Below are 26450 nucleotides of genomic sequence, written 5' to 3' on the forward strand. Positions count from 1 at the left end.
CACCCACCACTCGCCACCATCACCCACCCACCGGCCACCACCACCGGCCACCTACCCACTACCATCCACCACCACCCACCATCTGCCACCCACTTGCCACTACCACTTACCACCCACCACCACCACCACCACCACCACCACCTACTCGCTACCACCCACCACCCACCACCATCACCCACCCATCCACCACCACCACTACCCACCCGCCACCCGCAACCCACCACCAATCGTCACCACTTTCCACTACCATCTTCTGCCGCTACTTGTCACCACTTGTCATTTCTCAATCTTTTCTATATTTTTAAATTTTTTTAAATATTTTATCAATTATCAAACACGTTTATAATTTATGTTTTTTCAAAAATAAATAAAAATTAATTTATAAAATTTTTATAAATATAAACTGAAAACATAACCGTTACAAAAAGATTAGCCAGTACGGTCAACAGAAGTATGACTCTAATGGCAGGGTATAATTTTTCGTGCAAAGCCCAGACGCCGAAACCCCTCTGTAGTCTGTGAGTTCTCAAAGTACTAAACTAGAAAGAAGAGAGAGAGAGAGAGAGAGAGAGAGAGTTGAGCTTGGTTGTCCCATTCTCACAATACAAAGGTGTAAGGTAGGTGTGGTGTGGTATCATATATGGTGAGTGATGCATTATGCGAGCAATCAGGTTTCGCGAACCGCCGACCGATTCTTGGGGATTGAGGGACATCTTCCGAGTTGGCTTCTCCACCGCCATCCGACGAGCTGTTGTCATCGGAAACGGCGTCGCCGGAGCGGAGAATCAGTGCACTGGTTTGGTTCGAGCTCTGGGTCTCTCTCACCGCCAAACCATTTACGTTAGTCTTTTCTTAAGCTTGTTTTGTTCTCAATTAAGCTCTGTTTCGCCAATCCATGAAATTTTTTCTTACACATTTTGTTGGAAACCATACAATACAACTTCTTTTTGTTCTAAACCTTTGATTGCTAATTGATGATTTGATTAGTCACTTTTATTATGTGTACCATTTCTACGATGAAATTCTAGGGTCCGTTTGGTTTAGTTTTAGAATTATGATTTGAGTGTGGAGTTGTGTTGAGTTTTGAGTTTCTGAAGTATGATTTGAAAAGAGAAAATTGGTTTGATTATGAGTTTTGATCAAAAGAAAACAGTATTGGGATGATTTTTTTTTTTATTTTTTATTGATTGATGTATAGAATGTGAGAGAATAAGAGAGGAGAGATGAGAGGAAAAAAGTGATTGATTGATTGATTAATAATAATAAAAAATAATGTGAAGAAAGGAGTTTTTAAAGTAAATTTGAATTGTATTTTAAAATTTTATTTGGTTATAAATTTTGATTCAAATCATGATTTGAAAACATAATTGAGTTTTGAAAATTAAACCAACACTACCTAAATCTCCAACTTCTTAATCCTGCAGCTGTCAATAGTGTTTCATGTAAAACACAGCCTAAAGAAAGCGGCCCACAACCTAATTCAGAATGAGGCCTGGCCACATGGATGATATAGAGGAGAAAATGAATGATATTAAATATGAATTCCTGAAAGGCTTAGATGACTTTCCCTTTTTTCTAGTGTTGGAGTGATATCAAGTGCTGAATTAATGATGCACAATCGTTTAGCAGCTTTTGAGCTGTATTAACCACATTTCCCCCATTAAACCCCTCCCCCCTCTCTTCTATTGCCTTGACCAAAGGAGAATTTGTTTAAACTAGGTTCCGACTAGCTAGCATAATCTAGCTTCTTAAAATGGATATAAATGATAAACTTGGGACCCCGCCCCCCCCTCCCCTCTCTTCTATTGCCTTGACCAAAGGAGAATTTGTTTAAACTAGGTTCCGACTAGCTAGCATGATCTAGCTTCTTAAAATGGATATGAATGATAAACTTGGGAGGTGTTTGTTTGGATGAACTAGACAAGGGGGATTGCAATGCAATGACGGTTAGTCATGAGATAAATAGTGTCTGGACTATTTTGGTGGAATAATGTGTATTTGACTATTAGTCTGACCTTACTTTTCTAACCAAACAATAGACTAGTAAATCTCTTAGACATGTAGTCCAATTCCATGCCTCAATCTCATGAAACCAACGCCTCCCTTGGAGTGTTGTTGACACAACAAATATTAGTGAACTTACATCCTAAGTTGTTGTAAATCTTCTTCAAGCTAAGAAGCACAGAAACTTTAAAAAAGGTGGTGTGTCGATGTCGGACATTGACACTCGTCAGACACTTTTCCGACACGTGTCTGACACTCATCCAAACGTGTCTTATTTTTAAAAAAAAGAATTTAGACTCGGACACTTGGAGGATAGTCATGCCCATTGCTTAAACACACGTGCCCATTGATGAGACACATGCGAAATTAATTATAAGTTTGAACAACATGTAGATAAGATGAATGTTGCTGAGATGAGGATGCTAAGGTGAATGTGTGGCAAGACTAGAAAAGACAGAATTAGGAATGAGTATATTTGTGAATAGGTAGGAGTAACACCGATAGAAGATAAGTTGAGAGAGAATAGATTGAGATGGTTTGGTCATATAACTAACAGAGGCAGTGGTGAAGAGATGTGATACAGTAATGGTAGGTGGAAGTGTTAGGGGAAGGGGCAAATCTAGATTGACGCGGATGAGTGTAGTGAATAGAGATATGAATCTCTTTAATTTGACTAACCAAATGGCCGTTGATGGAGTAAAGTGGAGAAGAAGGATTCATGTAGCCGATCCTATTTAATGGGACTTAAGACTCGGTTTGGTTTGAACCTAAGAAGCACGGACACTTCTAAAAAGGTAACGTATCCGTGTCGTGTCCGTGTCGGACACCGACACTCTTTGGACACTTTCCCGACACGTGTCCGACACTCTTTATAGCGTGTCCTATCTTTTAAAGACCCGGACACTCTATGGACACTTGGAGGACACACGTGTCCATCTCTTAAACACACATGTCTATCAATTAGACACATGTGAAACTAATTATAAGTTTGAACAAAACAACTTAAGATACAATAATAAAACAAAAATCATATAAATTTATAGGGATTAATGTCATATTGCATTTTTTTATTATTTTTGAATGATATATTCATATATATAACATATAATAAATATATAAAATTATATATTTCATGCGTGTCCCCCGCGTGTCGTGTCCTACATTTTTTAAAAATTATCGTGTCGGCGTGTCCGTGTCGTATCCGTGTCGTGTCACGTGTCCGTGTCCGTGCTTCTTAGGTTTGAACAAAATAACTTAGAATATAATTATAAAAGAAAAATAATGTCAATTTATAAAAAAATAATGTTATATTGCATTTATTTCTTGTCTTAGAATGATATTTTCATATATATGATATATAATAAATATATAAAATTATATATTTTGTGCGTGTCTCCCATGTGTTGTGTCTTGCATGTTTTGAAAATTGGCATGTTAGCGTGTCCGTATTGTGTCACATGTCTGTATTTGTGCTTTTTAGTCTTCAAGTGACTTGACTACCTTCTAAATGATAGGTTAAAAGTAGATGGGCGTGTGGATTACTAGTAACTGTTACACGATCTTGGGTAGAACTCACCCCAAAAGCTAGCTATTAAGGTGAGGGTGCCCTCACGCTTATATGCTTAATATTACTTTAGTAACTCTACCCATCCTTGAGTACTTTGGCTTTGATATAATATGGTCTTGGGTAAAACTGTAACGCCCCAACTTCTAGGCCGTTAATTAATCAAATCAACATCAAATTTATAATTGCAGATGACTCACAATCTCAAATATACAAATCGTCTCCATAAATAATTAACTCAAATGTCTCCAAAATATAAATTATACAAATCTCTAAAAATAATATATAGTTGTGGATTAAAAAAAATCTCAAACTCAAATAATCTCTTTAGATGCTTCAACTCCAATCGCCACTAAATTTGCTCTATACCTGAAAAATAAATTAATTCGGGAAGTATACAATACAACAGGAATAATAAGGCTTAGATAGAGAATAAATCAATAGGGATCCAACAATTACACAACCGATTAGATTCTATAATCAAGCAATTTACCAAATTGCACAAACAATTCAACTCGACATATGATAATTTATCCAGAACTAAATACCCGGTCCTACTCGGTACATGACCAGTGATCGGCCTCACCCACCTCACCCAAGTACAGCCGCTTATCCGGGCTATTGATCCAATCTATTGGCAGGGTCCACTCGATTCATGTACAGAGTATTTTCACGTCATTTAGCCAGACAAATTAGCACTAATTACATAGATCAACTTCATAGAATTTATCAAATGACCAGAGTACTCAAATGTATCAACAAGAATGATTCCACAGAATTTAAGTAAGAATTTATGTATTTATTGATTGATGTTATTGTTTGATATTTTTAGTACAAATGTGAGAGGCTCCTTATATAGGAGATATAGGTGTAGTAGGTGAAGTGGAGGTGGTAGTGGTGTAGGTGAAGTGGAGGTAGTAGTGGTGTAGTGGGTTAGGTTTAGTGGAGTAGGTGAGGTGGTAGTGGTAGTAGGTGAGGTGGTAGTGGTGTAGGTGAAGGTAAATTCTAACAGCCCCCCGCAAACTCAAGGAGGATAGAAACTAACCAACTTGAGTTTGAAGAGAGGAACAAAACAAGAAAATACATAAAAATAAAAAAATAAAAAGAATAGGAGACACTGTATGGTCGTGTCAGACCATTGGTGAAGACTGTATGGTTATGGCAGACCGATGTAGAAGACAGTTTATGGGGTTATGTCGGACCGGTGTAGAAGACAGTTTATGGGGTCATGTCGGACCGTTGTAGCAGACAATGTTGTGACATTTGTTGTGACAGTTTACGGAGTCTTGCTGGACCCTTGTAGAAACTAACCGGAATCAATGTCGGGACAGTTTACCGAGTCTTGTCGGACCCTTGTAGAAACTAACCGGAATCTATGTCGGGACAGTTTACAGAGTCTTGTCGGACCCTTGTAGAAACTAACCGGAATCAATGTCGGGACAGTTTACAGAGTCTTGTCGGACCCACAAAGGAGCTAACCGGAATCAATGTCGGGACAGTTTACAGAGTCTTGTCGGACCCATAAAGGAGCTAACCGGAATCAATGTCGGGACAGTTTACAGAGTCTTGTCGGACCCATGAAGGAGCTAACCGGAATCTATGTCGGGACAGTTTACAGAGTCTTGTCGGACCCATAAAAAGTCGCACCCTCAAAAGGTGTGCCCAATCTTTCAAAAGGCGTGCCATCAAAAGGCGTGCCCAATCCATAAAAAGGCGTGCCATCAAAAGGCGAGCCCAAGTCATAAAAAGATGTGCCGGACATGATGGCGAGGCACGTGTGTGCCTTGGTTGGCGCGCCCGTTTGTCGGCTGGTGGTAAGAGGCGCGCGATGCGCGTGGCTGCCTCGGCTATAAGACGGAGGCTGAGGCTGAGGCAGAAGCTGAGACAGAAAAACTGAGAGAAACCTCTGAACATTGTCATTCTGAAACACTCGGTAAAGACTTTGTATCCAACCCTTCTCTGAAACATCTGAACAATGGCCTCTTCTTCCCGTTCAGCTACCCAGAATACGGCATCCTCATCCCGAGGTCTACTCACTCTCTTTCCCGACCTCAATGAGTCAACAAGAGAGATAACGGGTGCGGTGGCACTGGAACCTCAACCAAGCGCCCCGGAGTTTGCTCCGTTGAACTTTCCGATGCGGTCTGTGGAGCAAAGAATGGCAGTGCAGTCGGATGTGGAGGCCAATCAGTATACTTTGAAGGCATGTGTGGAAAGCATGACGGCGGTCACAAATTTGTCGAACCGGCTGCAGAGTAGGACAAATGAGGTGCAGCATTTAAACGCCCAACTGGCTCTGCTCCAACGCATGTATAAGGATGCGCGAGCAGAGATAAGTGTGCTGAAAGCAGAAAATAAGGAGCTGAAGCGGAAGGCCACCGTGATGTTCCGATTTGGAGGTCCACCATATGCTGCAGTGGAGGAGCAGGGAGTAGTGATCATGCCAAGTGGAGTGGGAAATACAGAGGCAACACCGGCAAGGGCCGTCCAGGATGGAGGCAAAAAGAAGAGACCGGCGGCAGAGTAGAGATAAAAAAATCCCACTGTGGGTGTGGTTGTTTTTTTTTTTTTTTTTTTAATGTAAAAATGGTGAACGGGGTGAGCCCCGACATGAATAAAAGGAGTTTGGTGTGCAGGTCATCTTCGTTTTTTTTTTTTTTTTTTTTTTTTAAATTGGTGTAAAGAAATAAATAAAAATAAATAAAAATAATGAATTGGGAATGAAACGGAGGAGAGAGGGGACAAGTCACATAGCTGTCTTGGTGTAAAGGAAATAAAAGAAAAAATAAAGAAATTGAGTGGGTGACCAATGTATGTCCGTGAGGAGAGAGGGAGAGAGATTGAGTGGGTGCCCCATGTGCGTTGCAGAGACCACCACTCATACTGCAACAAAATTCCACAAGTTGGGCAGAATGTGGAACAGGAGTGCAGGGAGGATGTGATATAATAATAATAGTAATAAAAAAATAAAAAGTTAGACCATCAATGAGAGAAACAGGGTGTGTGGGTATGAATCACATATATGCCTCTGTGGGAGTTCTGTGGAAGGAAGGAGATTGTTCACCATCTTCAATGATATTTATGAGCCTTTGGCGCAAATCCCTGATTTGGCTAGCAATAACAGAATTTTTCCCTGCCACTAATAAACCTTCATCTAGCCAGCCATAGAGTCTTTCTGACAAATTCATTAAACTTTTAGTCAACTTGGTCACCAACCGCGATTTTTCAGATTTAGTAACCCTCGCTGTCCCTTCACCTGTGGAGGGAGAGACCCCTGTTTCTGGATTGATATTCTCAGAAATAGCATTGACAGGCTCATTGACCTCTGCAAATCTCACTCCTTCAGTGCTCAACCCAGCACCACGAAGTTCAAGAATCCATGTATCAAATCCTTGGCTGGACATGTAACGTGCAAATGATGAATCAGGAGAGAGATCATATCCGATTGCATTCGTACCGACTCCAGACAAAAGTAATAGTGGGTGATTCCTTGGAGGCGCCTTAGGAGGAGGCTTGTAGCGCCAGAGAGCGAGCCTCAAGTTGGTTGAGGTCCGGCGAATCTCATTCAGCCGAGAGATTCCTGACGACGAAGCATCGAAGATCACCGGAGGAAAGCTGTAAAAGGAGGACGTTGCTCCGGAATCGTCAGATCCGGAAGTTTCTTGGAAGGATTTTGGTGATTTCGAGTTGAAGAGGAAACTATCCATATCTTAGACCGTGTAAAAGCAGAGATTTGAAAACAGAGAGAGGTTTGAATTGGTTGAGACCCGGCGGGCGGTCAAGGCAAGGTTGCCGCCCGCCGGAAGGCGAAGAACACTAAGATCTTTAACCTTGCTCTGATACCAAGGTAGAATTTATGTATTTATTGATTGATGTTATTGTTTGATATTTTTAGTACAAATGTGAGAGGCTCCTTATATAGGAGATATAGGTGTAGTAGGTGAAGTGGAGGTGGTAGTGGTGTAGGTGAAGTGGAGGTGGTAGTGGTGTAGTGGGTTAGGTTTAGTGGAGTAGGTGAGGTGGTAGTGGTAGTAGGTGAGGTGGTAGTGGTGTAGGTGAAGGTAAATTCTAACAATTTAACATATGACTATGATAATCAAGAGGAGTACAAATTGGAAGTAATTAAAATAAACTCTTTGCAAAGAGATTTAAAGGAATCATATTGTATACCACCCGAATTACCTTAAATCAATCTCCTCCGTCGCCAACACTTAAATCTCGATATTTCTCCATAGATCTCCAAAGTCTAAGGCATAAGGTATGTAAGGTTTCACAAAATCTACAACTCTCCACTGTTATGAAAATGCTTACTCTCACTTTAAACATTCTTAATCTAAACTCTAAATCTATATAACAAATGGAGAGAGATATGGGAAGAACCATAGAAATAAGTTGAGAGGTGAGCTCAATTTATAGGCAAGGATACTTGGGACAAAAGAAAAGGAACTTCCTTGGAGACAAAGTAACTTGGAGAGAAAGGAAACTAAAATAAATAAATAAAAGACATGAATAATGATAATAATGAAATGAAGGTAAAAAGAGATAAAACAAATAGAGAAAATAAGTTAGGTTCTCATCTAAAAATTTTATTACCAAACAATCACCAATATCTCTCATTAAAATATTAATACCTCAAAAATACGGGGTTTCACAAAACCTCACCCCAAAAGCTAGTTATTAAGGTGAGGGTGCGCTCACGATTACATGCTTAATATTACTTTAGCTCTTAGGCGATGTGAGACTTCGCTTCACACCAAAAGTTAGCTCAAGAGGTGAGGATGCCCTCATGTTTATATGCTTAATATTACTTTATTACTCAAGCGATGTGGGATTTCGCTTCGCACCAAAAGCTAGCTCAAGGGGTGAGGGTGTCCTCACGCTTATATGCTTAATATTACTTTAGTACTCGAGCCGATGTGAGACTTCGCTTTACAGTAACTAGTAGAACATTCGGACTTAGGGAGATCAACCATAATGTGCAACTAATCCAAGTTGATAGGATTATTTCACTACTTTCTAGGTTAACTCTTTCCCAAAAACTCTCACATAAGATTATGTTGAAGTGAGAATTGATCTTAAGGGCTTATTTATTTAGAATATTTCCATGGTGGAGAAACCCAACCCAAGGGGTTGGCCTAGTGGCAAGATCTTGGGGGTGTGCGCACTCCAAAGTTAATCGAAACCTTTTAGATGCTAACAATTCCTTGGCGCCATTGGACTGGGGAAAAACCCTTGAATTAATCGTGGTGCACTTGTAGAAAACTCCTTACCGAGGGCTTATGCACCCCTAGGGATTAGTCGACCTTTGATCCGGACACCTCGGTGTCAATTAAAAAAAAAAAAGAAAAAATTCTATGGTGGAGAATAAGAACTTGGAGAGGAAGATCAGAATAAGAGATTCATAGAAAAATAAGGATATGGACTTGTGTGTTGGAAAAATATATATGTTAGTTCTATCATCGGCTATGGGTTTGAAACTTCGAATCTAAGAGAAATCTTAGAGAATGTTTGTTATCTTGATTTATCCTAAATGGAGGAGAGTTACTTTTAAATTGATCCCCATCCATTTGAAAATCTTCGTAAAGGCCTATTTCTCTCCATTTTGCAACTTAGGATGCTTGCTAGGTTGGAAATAGGTGGTGGGGGAAATCTCAACCATGTCCTGAAATTTTCCTTTCAGTGATTGCTTTGATGATTGCAGAAGAGTAATTATAAACTGTAGTACTTATAAATGCTTTGTTTATGGGACCTGGTTTCATCAAGCTTTGGAGTTGGATTGTTCAAAATTTGACAAACAGTATAAATGGTATATATTGCATCTGGATTTATATATATATATATATATATTTATATATTTCATGTATTTGGATTTTTGATGATTATATCACTAAATCTTGGGTTATATTGCACCTGAGTATTTATATAGTTCATATTCATTGTTGAACAGCGCGTAACTAGGCCAAGAGGAGGAATCAATAAGTGGCTTCAGTGGTTGCCTGTTTCTGTTCACAAAAAGTTAGACTATGCCATAAAGAGAATTTGTGGTGATTCACAATTCCAAACTATCAAAGCAAATAAAGTGATGTCTCTTCCCGCTGAAAAAAATGGTAGTGCAAGTAGCAAATTCAGTCTTAAATTATGTATCTGCAGTATTTTAATAATAAAGAGTGCGCATGTCCTGCTGAATATGGTGTATTGATCTTACATGTTGCCTATATGAAGAACTAAATGGAAATATATATACACAAGAGGAGATACTGATGTTTCTTCTTTCTTTAAATGAAGGTAGTGCTGGTCTATCACATGTTTTAGAAGCTGATGCAAAGCAAATTGCAACAATGGCTCATGAAACATTTAAGAAGTATGTAATTGTTCTTCTTATTCATGTTTTGATGTGATTTTCTAAACCACCTTTTAGTGAGTTGAGCTTGCGATGGCATTTTACTTGTACTTCTTGAAACAAAAAATGTTTGATGAAAGAAAATATAGTTGAGGCGCTGTACACACAAATTTCGAGTCTTGCAATAAAGAGGAGAAAAAAGTAGCACAAATATTCAATTTTATAAATATAATAAAGCAGGTACAATTCTCTCTGATCTGTTCTATTACAAAAGAACAAGCCCTTTGATTCAATCTTTGGGATGAGTTGTAATCCAACGGCTATTGAAGCTTCCTGTTGAACTGAATGAGTTGATGAATTTCTGTAGGTCTTCCAATAGAGAAACTTAAAGAAAAGAGGCTTGATCTCAGGCTTGAATTGCTTGATCTCAAACAAACTTCGAAACGATCTCTTTGATTAGAGATCAAATTTGTAGCTTTAAATTATGGGTCAGGACACATAGAGCAAATTTGTAACTTGAAAGGATTGGTGCAAGTTTGGAGTGCTTGATAATCCTTCACTTGAGTTTTGAAGAACTTTAGAGAATATTTTTTGAATAGAGATTTTGGCAGTCTTGGGAATGCTTTAGATATTGCCAGATCTTAGCCAAAAGGTCCCTTCTTCCTAATGGGGGCCTCTATTTATAGGCTTGAAGGAGTGTTAATTTTGGAAATTCCATTACAATATTATTTAATTTTGATTTACTTTCCCTAATAAGAGAAATTTGCCTCTTATTTTATGGAAATTATTTGAATTTGAATTTAAATTATGATTCCTCCATCAAATTTTGACAATTGTAGGCCTTTGGGTTGAAATAATTGTTTGATCCAATTGTCAAAACGGATTGACATTTTTCTGTTTGACTCATAATTTAAAATAGGTTAAGGTCCATAATTTTGGTGAGACCCACATCCATTTGAAGACTTCGACCATCTTCCTAGTCAAGAACATTTTATATGGTGACTAAAGCACATGCAAAATTTTAGTGTCTACAAGTGCGTTAGCTATAATTCTACAGTGAAAGTGCAAGATTAATTATAATTTAATCAGAGTTATTTTCCATGTAGTAGAACATTTACATCCATCTACCTTGTTTGGCATGAGGTTACCAGGCTAAAATAGCCACAAAAAGACAAAATATGCTAAAAAGCCAATACACAAAATGTCACATCCAAATCATAATTATTTCATTTTTTTTCCACAAAAGTCAAAAAAGCCAAAAAACCCAACCCAAACGAGGTTTTTTAACCCCAGGCTAAAATAGCTAAAAAGCCAACCCACTTCCCCAATGAAGTCTTAGTTTGGGGTTTTCTCTTGCTTTACCTACAGGAAAATACCTTTTGCTTTCAAGGTAATTATTAATTAATATTACTTTAGTAGATTCTTTTTGCTTTGAATGTTTGGGGTGAATTCTGTAACTCCAAAGCATGGTAGATATCTCATTGTTCAATTTGGCATTGTGGCCTCATATAAAATGCATTATGTTAGATCATTGGACAATCTTTGTGCTGACTTTAACACAAATGTGATTTGGTGGCCAAAGCTGTAATTTTTGAAAGGTAGATAAATGCAATTTGGTTATACAGTTATTCAAGTGAATTTTAAAGAGAACTACTTGGTATAATCAGAGAGAAGAACCAAATTCGCAGGGTAAGGTATAGGTTATTCTATCAACCAAAAAAAAGTAATGGAGGTAGATAAATGCAATTTAGTTATACAGGTATTCAAGTGAATTTTAAAGAGAACTACTTGCTATAACTAGAGAGAGGAACTGAATTTGCAGGGTAAGGTATAGGTCATTCTATCAACCAAAAAAATGGAATGTGTCTTGTTAATTGGTGTAACTATCAAATATTCTTTTGGGTGAATTTCATTAACACCATCTAAGATTTCTAACAATTGCAAGGACACCCCCCCAGATTTATGAAATAACATTGCCCCGTCAATATTTGTTGGCTGACAGTTGTAATTTTATTGTTTTGTCCTTTTACAAATTAGTGTTTCCTTTGTGTTTCTGTTGTTACTCTTATCTTTGTAGCCAAACAAAAGATAAAACCAACTTTTGTCATTGGCCAACCATGCCACACCTCCTCTGCACCTATCACTACCAGCAACATGAACCCACGACATTCTCATAGATCAAACCCACATGTCGAACCTTGTGGAAAATCCACATATCATATATAATTAAATTCATGGTCAATGATTTCCTTTTTCTTTCTATTTGGTACTCCGTGCCAAACTAACAGAGAACTATGTGGCCATCCAGGTGTAAGATGGTGGGAGTGGGGTTTTGATTTGGTGTAGTGGACCTCACTCTTTTTGATATAGGAGGATGATGCGACAAAATGTTATTAGGAGTTATTTAAAAAAATTAAAAAAGTAAAAATTTATGGGTACATAAAGTTTATTTGAGTCATTTTAATTAAATTCATTAGATAAAGGTAAAACCATAATTTTAAAGTTTTATGACAATGATGTCATCTTTCTCTATGTTATCAATGGTTGTGTTTTTGCACATTGTTAGGCAAAAGTAAGGGACATACTATAATTTCAAAAACTTGTGAGTGTGAGGTGTTAGTGTAATGTACCTTATTTTTTTATATGTTATTTGCTTAGCTTAATTTATTTATAATCATAAATAAAAATTTCCGAAGTATACAAAATTGGTACTTGTAGACTAGTTGTAGGTTTGGATGTCTTCTTGTATCAAAATGGTGACCTCTGTGAAGAATTCAATTGCCAATATCATTCAGGTGGGCAATACATATGCCATTTGGCACTTGGTCGTAATGAGTGGTTATAGTCATGCCACTTGTTATTTGTTATTCAGCATGTCAGCCATCTGCCAGTTTATAGTTATTTATTAGTTTGTTTATTTAGGTACTTCACTATGAAGTGATCTCCTCAAATCTTAGGGCTGTAATCTCTGTTTTGAAGGAGGATTTTTGGAAAAAAAAACTTCAGATTTTATAATTTCTTGTCCTCATATTTCCCTAGCTTTTAGGGAATTTGAGTGTTGTTTAGTGGAAATTGCAACTACCGGACTTAAAATCTGATTTTGCCTAGTGTTATTTGGGTCCACCTTTTCTTGTAGATGTTGAAACCTCAAACCAACTACATCACTCACATAATGATGGGCCTTGTTGAACAATTTCATTACCCTATAGCAAGTTTGGTTAGAGAAGAAAGAGATGACAAAAGGCTACATTGACGTGATTAGGGACATGTATGAAGGGGTGGTGACCACTATTAGATCGCCAGCTGGAGAAACAAATGAATTTCCTATCACTGTAGGGTTACACCAAGGATCTACCTTAAGTCCTTATTTTTTTGCTTTAGTTATGGACGAGTTGACGATAAATATTCAGGATGACGTGCCACGGTGTATGCTTTTTGCAGACGATATTGTGTTAGTGGATGAGACTAGAGAAGGAGTTAACACAAAGTTGGAGAAGAAGGCGTGGAGAAGAAATGGCTTTTGATAGGGCCGCGTGGAGAAGAAGGATTCATGTAGCCGACCCCATTTGATGGGACTTAAGGCTTGGTTTGGTTTGGTTTGGTTTGGTTTATAGCAAGTTTGGTTCAGTAAGATATCACATTAAGAGCATAAACATCGGGAGAGAAAAAAAGAAAAGAAAAGAAAAGAACAGAACTGAACTGAATATTCATTACTTTAATTAGTGTCTGCCTACTTTTTGAAAATTTAAAAGGTAAACAACCATCTAACTGCTGTCAATGTTTCACTTAACCACTTCATAGGGTTTAAAAAAGCTGATAGTCTTTTGAGAAGAAAAGATAACACAAGGTTTGACTTGAGTATTATTTTATACAAGCTTTTGCTTATAAAAATGTTACACAAGCTAATGTTTTTCTGTTTTAATTTGTAAACTTTTTGTTATTATATATGTTAGAAGTGTTATTAAAGGTGCACCTAGGCATGTGCCTAGGCATAAGGCTCATCAAGGGGCAGTCAATGCGCTTCAGAACATTTCAAGCTAGGCGATGTAAAACAAGCCCATAAAGGCACATGAAGCGTGCACTTTAGGCTTAGGCTCAAGGCGCACGACTTGTGCACTTTTTTAAAATGTTAGTCTATTATAATTACAACCCTTGATTTCACTTAATCTCATTATTTTTTGTTTACGCTTGGCTACAAGGGATTAAATCCCTAAACATACATTGCAACCCAACACTTTTGAGCCCTAATTATACAAGGATGTTAGTTGGATAGAGCTTTCTCTTCGATTAGACTACCAATTGTCATTATTCTTTTTCATCCCCTCAATCTCCTTCACCTTCTACATCTTGATGCTTATCTTGTTCAACACTTCGATTTTGTCGTTATTTTTAAATGTTTATGATTTATGAGTTAGATGTTTAAGTTTATGTGAATCTTGAATTATTTATCTACTACGATAAAATATTGGTGTTTGTTGGTATTTATGTTATAAAATATTTAATATTTCATTTTACTTATATAGAACCTTGATTATTTGCCTATATTAAGTGTCTATTTTTTATTGTCATTGCTCCTAGGTCCTAGAAAACCTTGGCGTTTTAGTGTGCCTATTGCCTTTAATAACACTATATGTTAGAATGCCGCTCTATGGGCTTCTCATTATTAAAATTCGAGGTGGCTCTTTTTGATTAATCATTGTTATTTGTGTTGAATATGGAGAATACTAAATGTTACACATCAAAAACTAAATGTAATGGTCTATAACTATGAAGCACGGACACACCGGAATAGGTGCTGTAGCGGTGTTGGACACGGGACATGTCGGGGACACGTACTGAACACACCATTTGGCGTGCGCCTTTAGTTTTGTTATTTTTTTGAGAAGGGACACACCTGGGACATGCCAAGACGCACCAGGGACACGTGTGTCCAGAATCAACCCATAAAAAGTGCAGAAATTTGGCCCTAAATCTCAAAATCAGAACATAAAGAGAACAAAAGAAGAAGAAGAAGAAGAAGAAGAAGAAGAAGTTACTTATCTGGTTCGTCGAACACTCCAAAAGATCAAGAAGAAGGTCTGGCCTCTCGATTCGGTCAAGTGAGTCTCGCCTCATCGCCTCTCGCTCTCGTCTCTCGTCTCTCGTCTCTCTCTCGCCTCTGACCTCTCTCTCTCTCTCTCTCTCCTCTCTTCCTTTTTTTTATTTTTTTTATTTTTATTTCTGTTTACCGGATTTATACACCTCTTTCTCTCTCTCTCTCTCTCTCTCTCTCTCTATATATATATATATATATTTATATTTATGTATTTTATATTTTATATTTTTCTATTAATTTTTTTCCTTGTAAGTTTATATATTTTTCTATATTTATAATTATTTTAATATATTTTTTAATTAATTAATTTTTTTTTTTTACCTTTATAAATATAATGTAGTGATTTATATGTATATATATATTAAATTAATGTAAGTTTTTATTAATTTTGATTGTTTGGTAACATAATATTAATCTACGTAGCAAATATATACAAGTAAAAAATAAAAGAATTGCCGCGTCCCCCACCATGTCTGTGTACCAATTTTTTTGAAATCATCGTGTCCATGTCAGTGTCTGTGTCCGTGTCCGTGTCCGTGTCCGTGCTTCATAGGTCTATGGCCCTTTTTAAATGATTACTGAGCTTTCATCTCTTTCTATCTTTGTTGAACTTGTACAAGTACAGATGGTTTCATGGAGTAAATCCAGATGATATTTACACGGGGGTGGCACTGGCATCCATTAATTTTAAAGGTGTTCTCTACTTTATGTGCAAATGGTAACCTTATATGGCAATCTAAATAATTTTGACATATCAATTGATTGAGGCCCTCTGTGAATAATTACTCTTTGTAGTTTATACTTAATTAGGATCTGCAATACGTAGTTCTATTGTCTTGTCTTTCTTCTCAAATGAATGTGAGGCATATACATTTTGGATCAATGCTTGCTTTCAAATTAGGGATTTGTCCATTGTAAATGTTATTAGAGATTTACATCTATTTGAATGCCTTGGATTATTACACTCCCCATCAGTAAACTGTATGGATAGTTCGTATATCAATAAATATTTGTCCAGGCTCCAGCCATGAGGTTGGTTGTTTTGTTTCTGTTATCTTGTTCGAAGACACTTTGTCTACACAATTGGCAATTGTTTGTTCATGTGTTGTGGAACTGTCATTTCTTCACTTTTCTGAAAATTTAATAGATGATGAGTTGTATGTTATTTTGTATTTTGTGTAATCCATTCCTTCTTGAATTTTCTTCCGAATTTGTTATATTATATAGCTGATCCCAAACTTATGGACATGTCCTTTTACATCAACAACCTTCTCAGTTTTCATTTTTCAGCACTTACAGGTTAGAATTATGGTTCATATATACTTGGCTTGGTGTAATCGTATCAACTTTTATTTTCTATTTTATTCAATTAGGGATGGTCCATTATTGGTGGTTGCATCAGGCTGGGATACTATCTCTGTTGCAAGTTGCATAAAACGGTTAGCTCCAGAAAAAGTCTTTGTTGTTCAGGTTTGAGAGGAGAACTTAAATTTGAAAGTATGACTCTCGGCATTATGTATACTGAAATATGAAAATGTAAAAGTAACTAATGCTAAATATCAATTTATGTGGCATACATATAAGTTGGTGTTGTCATGATTACATGATTCTAAACTAACTTTCTTATTGGTTTTTTAGATGCTTGTTGCTTATTACCTCCCGTGTGAGTATTTGAGGCATTAGTCTCGAGTTATAGCTTAGGTTATTGAACCAACTTTCATTTTAAACATTGCAAAGAAATTCCATTTTATATTTACTTGCTACTGTTTGCTTTTTGGAAAAGAATGTAATGTTACTGGGCAATGTTGCAGAATTTTGGCAATAAACTCATTATGGCAAAATCATTTTTACATTTTGTTTATCTGCCATTGATTATTTTATTTATGTATGCAATTATTGGTTCATACAGTTAATTCTTTTGCAATATGTTTAGATACAGCATCCCAGATCACAGCTAAATCAGTTCAATCTGTTGATTACTCCTCGCCATGATTATTACCCATTAACTCCTAAAGGACAGGAACAGATCCCATGGTTTCTTCGGAGGTGGATAACTCCTCGTGAACCTCCTGACAGACATGTGGTATGTTTATAAAACATTTGCCTCAGTGAGTTCACTCATTTAAAAACCCTTGGTGGATGTTAATTGTCATTTACATGCAAGTGCTGCAAACATATAAGAAGCTTACTGCTTTTAAAAATTGAACCTCAGGTCCTCACTGTGGGAGCTCTTCATCAGGCTGACTCTACCGCTTTACAGGTTGCTGCTTGTGCCTGGCATGATGAGTTGGCTCCTTTGCTGAAACCCTTGCTCGTGGTTAACATTGGAGGGCCTACAAGTAATTTGTGCAATTAAAACATTAATAGTTACTACTCATTTATGTTTCTATCTAAGAGGCTGATTATGTTAGAACTCTATGCTTCCTGATGTTAAATGATTGACGCTTAATAAATTACGAATTGTAAAATATATAATTATCCAAGCTGGAAACATCTGGTGGAAGGAGATTCGCCACATGCTTATAATATAGGGCAAACTTTATTTTACCCCTTGTGGTTTGGGTTATGTGTGGTTTACCCCCCTAACGTTTGGAAATGACCACATAAACCCCGCGTGGTTTGTGGACCAAATTGCACTATCCACTTTTCCATCTAAGTTAACTGAATGTGAGGTTCACATGCTCATGAAGAGAGTGAACTACATTTTAAGATCAGAATACCCCTTGCATATCTTTAAATTTTCAAAAGCATGCCGTGAGTGCCGTGCCTTTTTTGAGTCTAAGGCATGCATCCCACACTGACAACAAAGAGTCGCCACTTAATTTTTAAAGGGGAATTAAGAAACCTTTAACAATGAAAATTAAGTTAAGGACCAGTCCATCACAGCCAAGAATAATTCGGATTTAGGAGCTTATGTACAAGAGGAGAAGGTTATTGAATGATAGCATCCCCTCTTGCCCAATCCGAAGATTGGCCTCTACTCACTTTCTAATTTATGATTTTAGTAGTTAATTATTCACACAAGTTCATTTTAAGCCTAAAAACCATTAACACGAGTTCATTTTAAGCCTACAAACCTTTAACTAATCCTAAAACTATGTGATCTGAATAAAAAGTGAATAAAAAGTGAATGTCACCCATCTTAGATTGAAAGAACAATGCCATACTTAAAAGTGAAGATTTTCCATTAAAAAGGATATTTTAATTTATTTTATGGCAATGAACTCAAACTAAGATAGGCAATATTCACAAAACATTCAAAACATACAAGTGACGCGTTTAAATGCTAGGTCGTTTTCCTTAAGTGACGCGTTACGCCTGCCTCCAGGTGTTTCGAAAAGTGAGCAAGGGGCGCCGTATCGACGCCTGGGTGAGGTGAAAAATGGGCAAAGGTTTCCGCGCTTTTCTGGACGAGCGCGGGTAAAGAAGCTAGTCCAAGACTATAGGTTTAGGGTAGCCACTTGGAACATAGGAACCTTAACTGGTAAGACGATGGAATTGGTAGATGTTATGATTCGGAGGAGAGTTAGTATAGCTTGCATACAAGAAACTAAGTGGACGGGAGAGAAAGCTAGGGAAATTGAGGATACCGGTTTTAAACTATATTGTAGTGGTAAGGATAGACGCAGGAATAGGGTAGGAATCATAATTGCCAAGGGTCTTGTGGAAAGTGTAGTGGCGGTCACTAGGAAAGGAGATAAGATTATGCTCGTTAAACTAGTTATTGGAGGGAATATAGTGAACATTATTAGCGCATACGTCCCTCAAGTAGGGTTAGATGATCAGACTAAGAGGGATTTTTGGGAGCAAATGGATAAGATTTTACAGGAGATACCCGTAGAAGAGAACTTGGTTATAGGTGGAGATTTTAATGGCCACGTGGGCATAGATAAACTAGGTTATGAAAGGGTGCATGGATACAGTTTTGGTGACAGAAATGAGGCTGGAGAGAGTATCTTAGATTTTGCGTTGGCTTCTGACCTGGTGGTAGCCAATACTCTGTATAAGAAGAGGGAGAAGCATTTGATAATCTTTAAGAGTGGATTAGTTAAGAGTCAAATAGATTACTTCTTAGTGAGAAAAGTGGACCGCCTAAAATGCAATGATTGTAAGGTGATTCTTGAAGAGAGTCTGGTCTCTCAACATAAGATTTTGGTACTAGATTTATGTTTTAGAGGGCAATACCAAGCTAAGAAGGATGGTGGGTGTCGTAGGACGAGATGGTGGGACCTAAAAGGGGATAAACTAGAAATATTTAAGAATCGAATGGATAAGGAAGGTACTTGGGACTTAGAATGTGATGCTAACACTATGTGGAACTCGATGGCCAATTGTATAAGGAGAATCTCAAGGGAAGTGCTTGGAGAGTCGAAAGGAATGGGACCCAGCTCTAGGGAAACTTGGTGGTGGAGGGAAGAGGGTCAAGCGGTAGTTAAGGCAAAAAAAGAATGTTTTAAAAAGTGGCAGAAGGATACGACTAAGGAAAACCTTAAGAGCTATAGATTGGCTAATAATGAGGTCAAGAAAGTAGTGAGAGAGACCAAGTTGAAAGTATATGATGACCTATACACTAGACTAGATAGTAAGGAGGGAGAGAAGAGGGTATACAAACTTGCTAAGATACGAGAGAGGAAAACAAGAGATTTTAATCAAGTAAAGTGCATCAAGGGTGAGGATTCTAAGGTATTGGCGAATGATGATGAGATTAAGGAAAGATGGAAGAATTATTTTGAGAAACTATTAAATGAGGAACATGGAGATACGACAATAAGGGAAGAAATAGCCAGTAATACGATAAACCAAGACTATAGGTTCTATCGAAGGATTAGGAACTTTGAAGTGAAAATTGCACTTAAGAAGATGAAATCAAATAAGGTTTTAGGACCCGATGATATCCCTATTGAAGCTTGGAAGTGCTTGGGTAAAAAAGGAGTTGGTTGGTTGACTAGGTTGTTTAGCAAAATTTTGTTGACTAGGAACATGCCAGATGAGTGGAGAAAGAGTATTTTAGTGTCAATTTATGAGAATAAAGGTGATGTCCAGAATTGTAACAACTATAGAGGAATCAAGCTAATGTGTCATATAATGAAAGTGTGGGAGAGGGTGATGGAACGCCGATTGCGAGATATAACAGAGGTGTTAGAGAATCAATTTGGATTTATACCTGGTAGGTCAACAATGGAAGCGATCTCTCTTTTGAGGAGAGTAATAGAAAAGTATAAAGAAAAGAAAAGAGACATTCATATGGTATTTATCGACCTTGAGAAAGCATATGACAGAGTGTTCCGGGATATAATATGGTGGGCGTTAGAGAAGAAAGGGGTGACAAAAGGTTACATTGACGTGATTAGGGACATGTATGAAGGGGTGGCGACCACTATTAGATCGCCAGCTGGAGAGACAAATGAATTTCCTATCACTGTAGGGTTACACCAAGGATCTACCTTAAGTCCTTATCTTTTTGCTTTAGTTATGGGCGAGTTGACGATAAATATTCAGAATGACGTGCCATGGTGCATACTTTTTGCAGACGATATTGTGCTAGTGGATGAGATTAGAGAAGGAGTTAACACAAAGTTAGAGATTTGAAGAAAAGCTCTTGAATCTAAAGGATTCTGGATAAGCAGAACTAAGACAGAATACATGGAGTGTAAATTTAGTAACAGTAACAATGAAAGCAGAGAAGTGAAGATTGAGAACCAAGAATTGCCTAAGAGTGAACATTTTCGTTATTTAGGGTCGATTATCACAACAGCGGGAGAGATTGATATAGATGTGGCCCATTGGATTAAGGCGAGATGGTGTAAGTGGAGAAGTGCGTCTGGGGTATTGTGCGATAAACGAATACCCACTAGACTAAAAGGTAAGTTTTCTAGAACGACTATTAGACCAACTATGTTGTATGGGACGGAGTGTTGGGTAACCAAGAAACAACATGTAGATAAGATGAGTGTGGCTGAGATGAGGGTGCTAAGGTGGATGTGTGGTAAAACTAGACAAGACAGGATTAGGAATGAGTGTATTCGGGAATGTGTAGGAGTAGCACCGATAGAAGCTAAGTTGAGAGAGAATCGTTTGAGATGGTTTGGTCATATTCAACGGAGACCAACAGAGGTAGTAGTGAAGAGATGCGATGCTGTAATGGTAGATGGAAGTGTGAGGGAACGTGGTAGGCCTAGATTAACGTTGACTAGCGTTTTAAATAGAGATATGAATCTACTTAATTTGATTAATGAAATGGTTTTTGATAGGGCCGCGTGGAGAAAGAATCGTTTGAGATGGTTTGGTTATATTCAACGGAGACCAACAAAGGCAGTAGTGAAGAGATGCGATGCTGTAACGGTAGATGGAAGTGTTAGGGGACGGGGTAGGCGTAGGCGTAGATTAACGTTGACTAGCGTTTTAAATAAAGATATGAATCTACTTAATTTGACTAATGATATGGTCTTTGATAGGGCCGCTTGGAGAAGAAGGATTCATGTAGCCGACCCCATTTGATGGGACTTAAGGCTTGGCTTGGTTTGGTTTGGTTTGGTTATTTAAAAAATGATGCAAGAAGCAAACACATGCTAAGGAGGGAGAGAGGACTTACCCGATTGTCCACTTTCAGCGTCTTTCATGCAATACATAAAGTAAATATGATCTGCAATGCAACTAACACATACAAGATGCAACCTAGGCCCGGTTTGAAGTTACTATATGATGAATATGCACAAAAGGAGCAACTAAAAAATGAAAACAAAATATAAACTAAACTACATAATGATTCAAACCGGGTCATGCATGCTGATTATATGATTAAAATAGATTTAAGAACATGTTGTTCTAACAAGATAAATAAAGCATGCAAGAGAGAGGTGAGAAAGTGAATAAACCAAATGACTACATGATGAGATGATGGCCTAACACCTAGCATGAAGGAATACTAAAAAGTAAAGCCTACAGATACTGAAATATAAAAGGTAAAAGTGTTTTTACTTGCTAGTTTCCTTAAACTGAAGAAAACACGAAGACGGTAGCTAGAAAAGTTGAGTTCCTTGCTTGCAAGCCTCCCTCAAGCTTGGATTCTGAGTTAGGGTTCAACTTCTTCTGTCCTTGGGGGTGTTTTTCAGAGGTTTAGAGTTGCTATAGGGGTGTGTGTTTCAAAGCTAAGGAAAAGGGGGCGAGAAAGTGGGTGGTTTTGGTCTCAAAAGCTCACAAAAGTTCAAATTTCTTAACCCCCTTGAAAGGAAGGGGGAGGGGCTCCTTATATAGGTTTGAGGGGGAGAGGAGAGCAAGCTAGGGCAACCCCCATCGCTTCCTTTGCCGCCTCCCTTAAAAAATGCACAAAGATTGAGTTTTTAAAAATAACTTTGTGATGCTTGGATATGCACATGCACCATTCTTGTGCGCAAGCACGAGGCAAGTGCGCACGCAGCCTTTGCCATGGTACACGTGTCATCCCTGTATGCATTCCATGATCTTGGCTTGCTTGTGGCCCAAGTAAGTCCGTAGTGCCTTCTGATTAATTTTTTTGATAAAATGAGTTACTAATTTTGAAAAATACGTTTGATCAAAGGAAAACCAGGCTTTCCTCTTTTTCTCAGGGTTAAGAAATTAATTTTTTTTGGCTAAAAATGGGTTTAGGGGCAATATAGTCATTTTTGTAAAAAGGTCTATTTTTGGCCAAAACGGGTTTATATAGCAATTCTAGACATCCTTACTCATTCTAAAGATGAAGTTAAGTACCATTTCATCATCGGGAGGCTTGCAAGCATCCGAAGTCTTAGAGTCAGTCAAAATGGGATGTCTACACATGCCGTTCTTCTTCCTCCTCTCTATTATTTCTCTTTCTATTGCTTAACTCCAACCCATTGTACCACACCAACTTCCTCTTCCCTATTAACTCTCTAAAATTACTAACTTACCATTCCTCTACCTCTCATCATTTCTTCCACTTCCACTTGTGCCCTCCACTTTTAGATGAAAAATACAAAAAAATCCAAAGAAAGCCTCGCTCTTTATTTCATCTTCTTCCCCCAACTCAACAATTCACAGGTCAACCACTTTTCCCGCCATCAGTACCACCTTATCTTCATCATCCCTCTCCTCCTCTCTCTCCATTTGTCATCACTGTACAGTGCTCTTCCAATCCCTTCAATTTTTGCTTCAGCGAAGCTTTCATGAGATCTCCAACTTGATGCCTCTGTACAATGGTCTGGAAATACAATTCAAATAATGTATTTATCAATTGTTTACCATGCTCTATTATGGTTTTCCATTAACAATTATTATCTTAGCTTAGGCTCTCCTTTTTCTGGTGTTCTGTTGACCAATTTTTATGCTCTAATTTGGTTTAAAAAATTCGTACTTTTGGAAAAAATCCTTGATACATACAAATATATATCCATCAAGATTGAATCCGCTGTATTTTTCTTTGGAGGCTGGAGTTTTACGATGCTCCAAGAAGCTATGACAGCATGGGTTGATCGTTGGCGCCACCAACATCGTCGGAAACAGCTTGGTCAAAATCCTCTCTTTCTCCGACACCCCTGGCGGGCCATAATAATTTCTAAGTATATACTAGTGGATAATATATATGTATTTACTGTTGATGAATGGTGAGAATGGGTCACTGATTTTTTTGGTGCGGAGATGTGTGTGCCGCTTGGGTTTCTTGCAGAAGTTGGAATGAAATTTGTTGGAGTTGATAGCATAGAAGGAAAAAAAAAGAAAATAGGCGTGTGTGTATTGCAGGTTTAATTCGAAAGAGAGAAGAGGAAGAAGACAAGCGCATAAAGGTTAATTCACATGTTCAGTTAATAGAAGTTAGTGTGCTCTTTGGTCCACAAACCATATGGGGGTTATGTGGTCATTTCTAAACGTTAGGGTGTAAACTGCACACGGCCCTTTAGCACCATTGTTTTCCCACATTGGGTTTTCAGTTTGTTTTGTTGGGGGGGAGATTACAGTGAAGTTTTCCTTATAATATATAAAATTTCCCCGCTAGCACCATTGTTTTCCCACATTGGGTATTCAGTTTTGTAAGGGTTTTTTAAGTTGATGCCTCTCACGTTTGCATCAAATGATGGAAGAGAGTTTTGGGTTTTAGCCTTTTATAGGGTATAATTGGCCTAATGTGGGTATTAGTCTTTGTTTTAGCTAGACAATATTCAAGGTGTATTTTGCATCTCAATTTTGATACCGTGTCCTTTTTTCCTCCTTCCACAACTTTTGTTTGCTTCTGATATTGAGTTAGCCCTGTTAATGGAAATTTGTGGTCCTGACGACAGAAAAGAGTGTAAAAGTAACTCAGAGTGGATGAGGTTGTTCAAACTCTTAAGTCTGTTTTGTTGCATAGAACTAACTTCTCTGATGCAGTTGGCATTTAAGATTGTTCAAGGTTTTCTTTTTCTTTTTTTAGATGGTAAGATTGGTCAAGCTATAGGGTTTTGTTTTTGGGATCACATTGTTCAAACTTTAGGGTCTGTTCACTTTTTTATTGTATGTATTAGTTTATAATTTAAATTTATTAGTATATTTATATCCACATATGAGTGCCTTTATGAATTATTCAAAATCTTTTTTGTATGTTACTACTCTGGTCTTTGCACAACCTGAAAAAAGGAAAAAAAGATAGAATTGCAGTAATTGATGTTCAAAGATCCTAAAATTTTCATTCTCCTTTATTTATTTATTTAGGTTAAATCTTGCAAGGTGCATGACTAGAAAATCCAACGTTGTTCCTTTTAACTTGAAACTGCTTATATTGGCGCTGTTTGGGAAACAGTGGTTGAGGCTATTATAGCCTCGTTTGAGTTATTAGCCAAAAAGCCTCCAAATCAAATTTTTTCAAAAAAAAAAAAAAAAGGCTCAACGTCGGACAGTGTAGGCTGTGCCTACACTGTCACAGCCTCAACTTGTTGCATCAACGGCTAAATTACCATTTTGCCCCTTTACATCAATTTAAAAAATTATAATTTTAGAGACAAATTTGTCATTTTACATTCAAACATCATTTCAACACACTTTTCAATACAACAACTCAACTAAAAATTCATCTCGTCTTCCCAAACACAAAAACTAAAATAGCCTACTGAAATAGTCAAAAAGTCAAAAAGCCTCTAAAAGAGCCACTTCCCAAACGAGGCCATTATCATATAGGATCCCCTCTCATGCTTGTACATAATTACATTAGTGTTTAAAAAGTATATTGTAACATCGCTATTGCAAATCTGCTTCTATGATGACTTTACTCATGGCTTGCCTCAAAAAGCTTCAATTTTAGTTAAAACTGGTTTGCTGTGTTAGTGCTTATCATTCTCTAAGTCAAATATGATTTCATACTTGCAATAGTTTATTCTTTATCGGAAGAAAAATCATAAGTATTCTTTTTATTCACTTCTCCTTGTTGATGCTGTATCATTGGTTAATAACACTTCCCATAATTTATGTCATATTTATGTTGTTATTGTAGAACATTGTCAATATGGTGCAGACCTTGCAAAACAGTTGACAGCATCCCTGGAGAATGTTCCTCACATGGGCATCTCGCTTGGGCCGATGCTTTCATAATCACAGCTGATTCAGTTAGTATGTTGAGTGAGGCTTGCAGTACTGGGTATGTTTGAACTAGTGGTACTTCTTCACCATTTTTAATTTGATTTTCCTCCCAATTGAAATGTTAATAATTTATGCTGCAGAAAGCCTGTTTATGTTATTGGAGCAGGGCGATGTACATGGAAGTTTGTGGAGTTCCACAAATCTCTGCAGGAACGAGGAGTGGTGCGACCATTCACGGGTAAAGAAGATGTGAGTTCCATACAAAGTCTAAAGTCTTTCTCTATTTATCTTGTAATGCAATTATAATAACTGTTGCACAATCAAATTATGCCATTGGTACTGCGGTGGTTGATGTTGAACAAAATCAATCTCTCCATTAAAATATCATATTGTGGTTTGATTGTGCAGATATCAGAAAGATGGAGCTATCCTCCACTGAATGACACTGCAGAGGCATCTTTTTGGGTGATTGAAGCACTTTCTGAGCATGGATGGAGATTGGAACCTTGATAAGTCGGTTCCACTTCAGGTCTATACGGTGTTTGAAATTACTCCCTTTGTCTCATTTTAAGTTTGTAAGGTGTGCTTGGTTCATTTGGTTTGGTTTTCACATTTTCATTTTTCAGAAAAGAAAAGGTTGGGAAAAATGTTGGTAAGGCAGCCTTGCATGCAAAATGGAAGTGTATAACTCTCATATTACATTCCTATATATTTATCTTGGCGAGGGGGATTAACGCAATCAATAAGAAATGAATTGATATTTGTAAAACAAAATAGCGAGAAAACACAATAATTTTGTTTCTTTTCTATCTCTACGAGCTGTTACACCCTAACTCCAGGCATGACCGGCTATGGCCCATAGGGATTTAGCCCAAGGCACACATAAGCCTAAACATTAACCCAAA

At 37.5% G+C, this 26450-nt stretch overlaps 1 protein-coding gene across 1 annotated transcript; it reads left to right on the forward strand.

Moving 5' to 3' along the window:
- Nucleotides 1-453: 453 nt before the first annotated feature.
- On the forward strand, nt 454-26319 carry LOC114308661 (mitochondrial fission protein ELM1). Its single transcript, XM_082891986.1, is given in 10 exon segments — nt 454-840; nt 9516-9675; nt 9854-9929; nt 16377-16473; nt 16937-17086; nt 17216-17342; nt 25460-25522; nt 25525-25603; nt 25686-25794; nt 25954-26319. Coding segments are annotated over 10 exon segments (1146 nt in total). The 5' UTR covers nt 454-657; the 3' UTR covers nt 26056-26319.
- The last annotated feature ends 131 nt before the right edge of the window (nt 26320-26450 follow it).

This window comes from Camellia sinensis, chromosome 10, assembly GCF_055761805.1.
Source record: "Camellia sinensis isolate YWXY chromosome 10, ASM5576180v1, whole genome shotgun sequence".
NCBI lineage: Eukaryota > Viridiplantae > Streptophyta > Magnoliopsida > Ericales > Theaceae > Camellia > Camellia sinensis.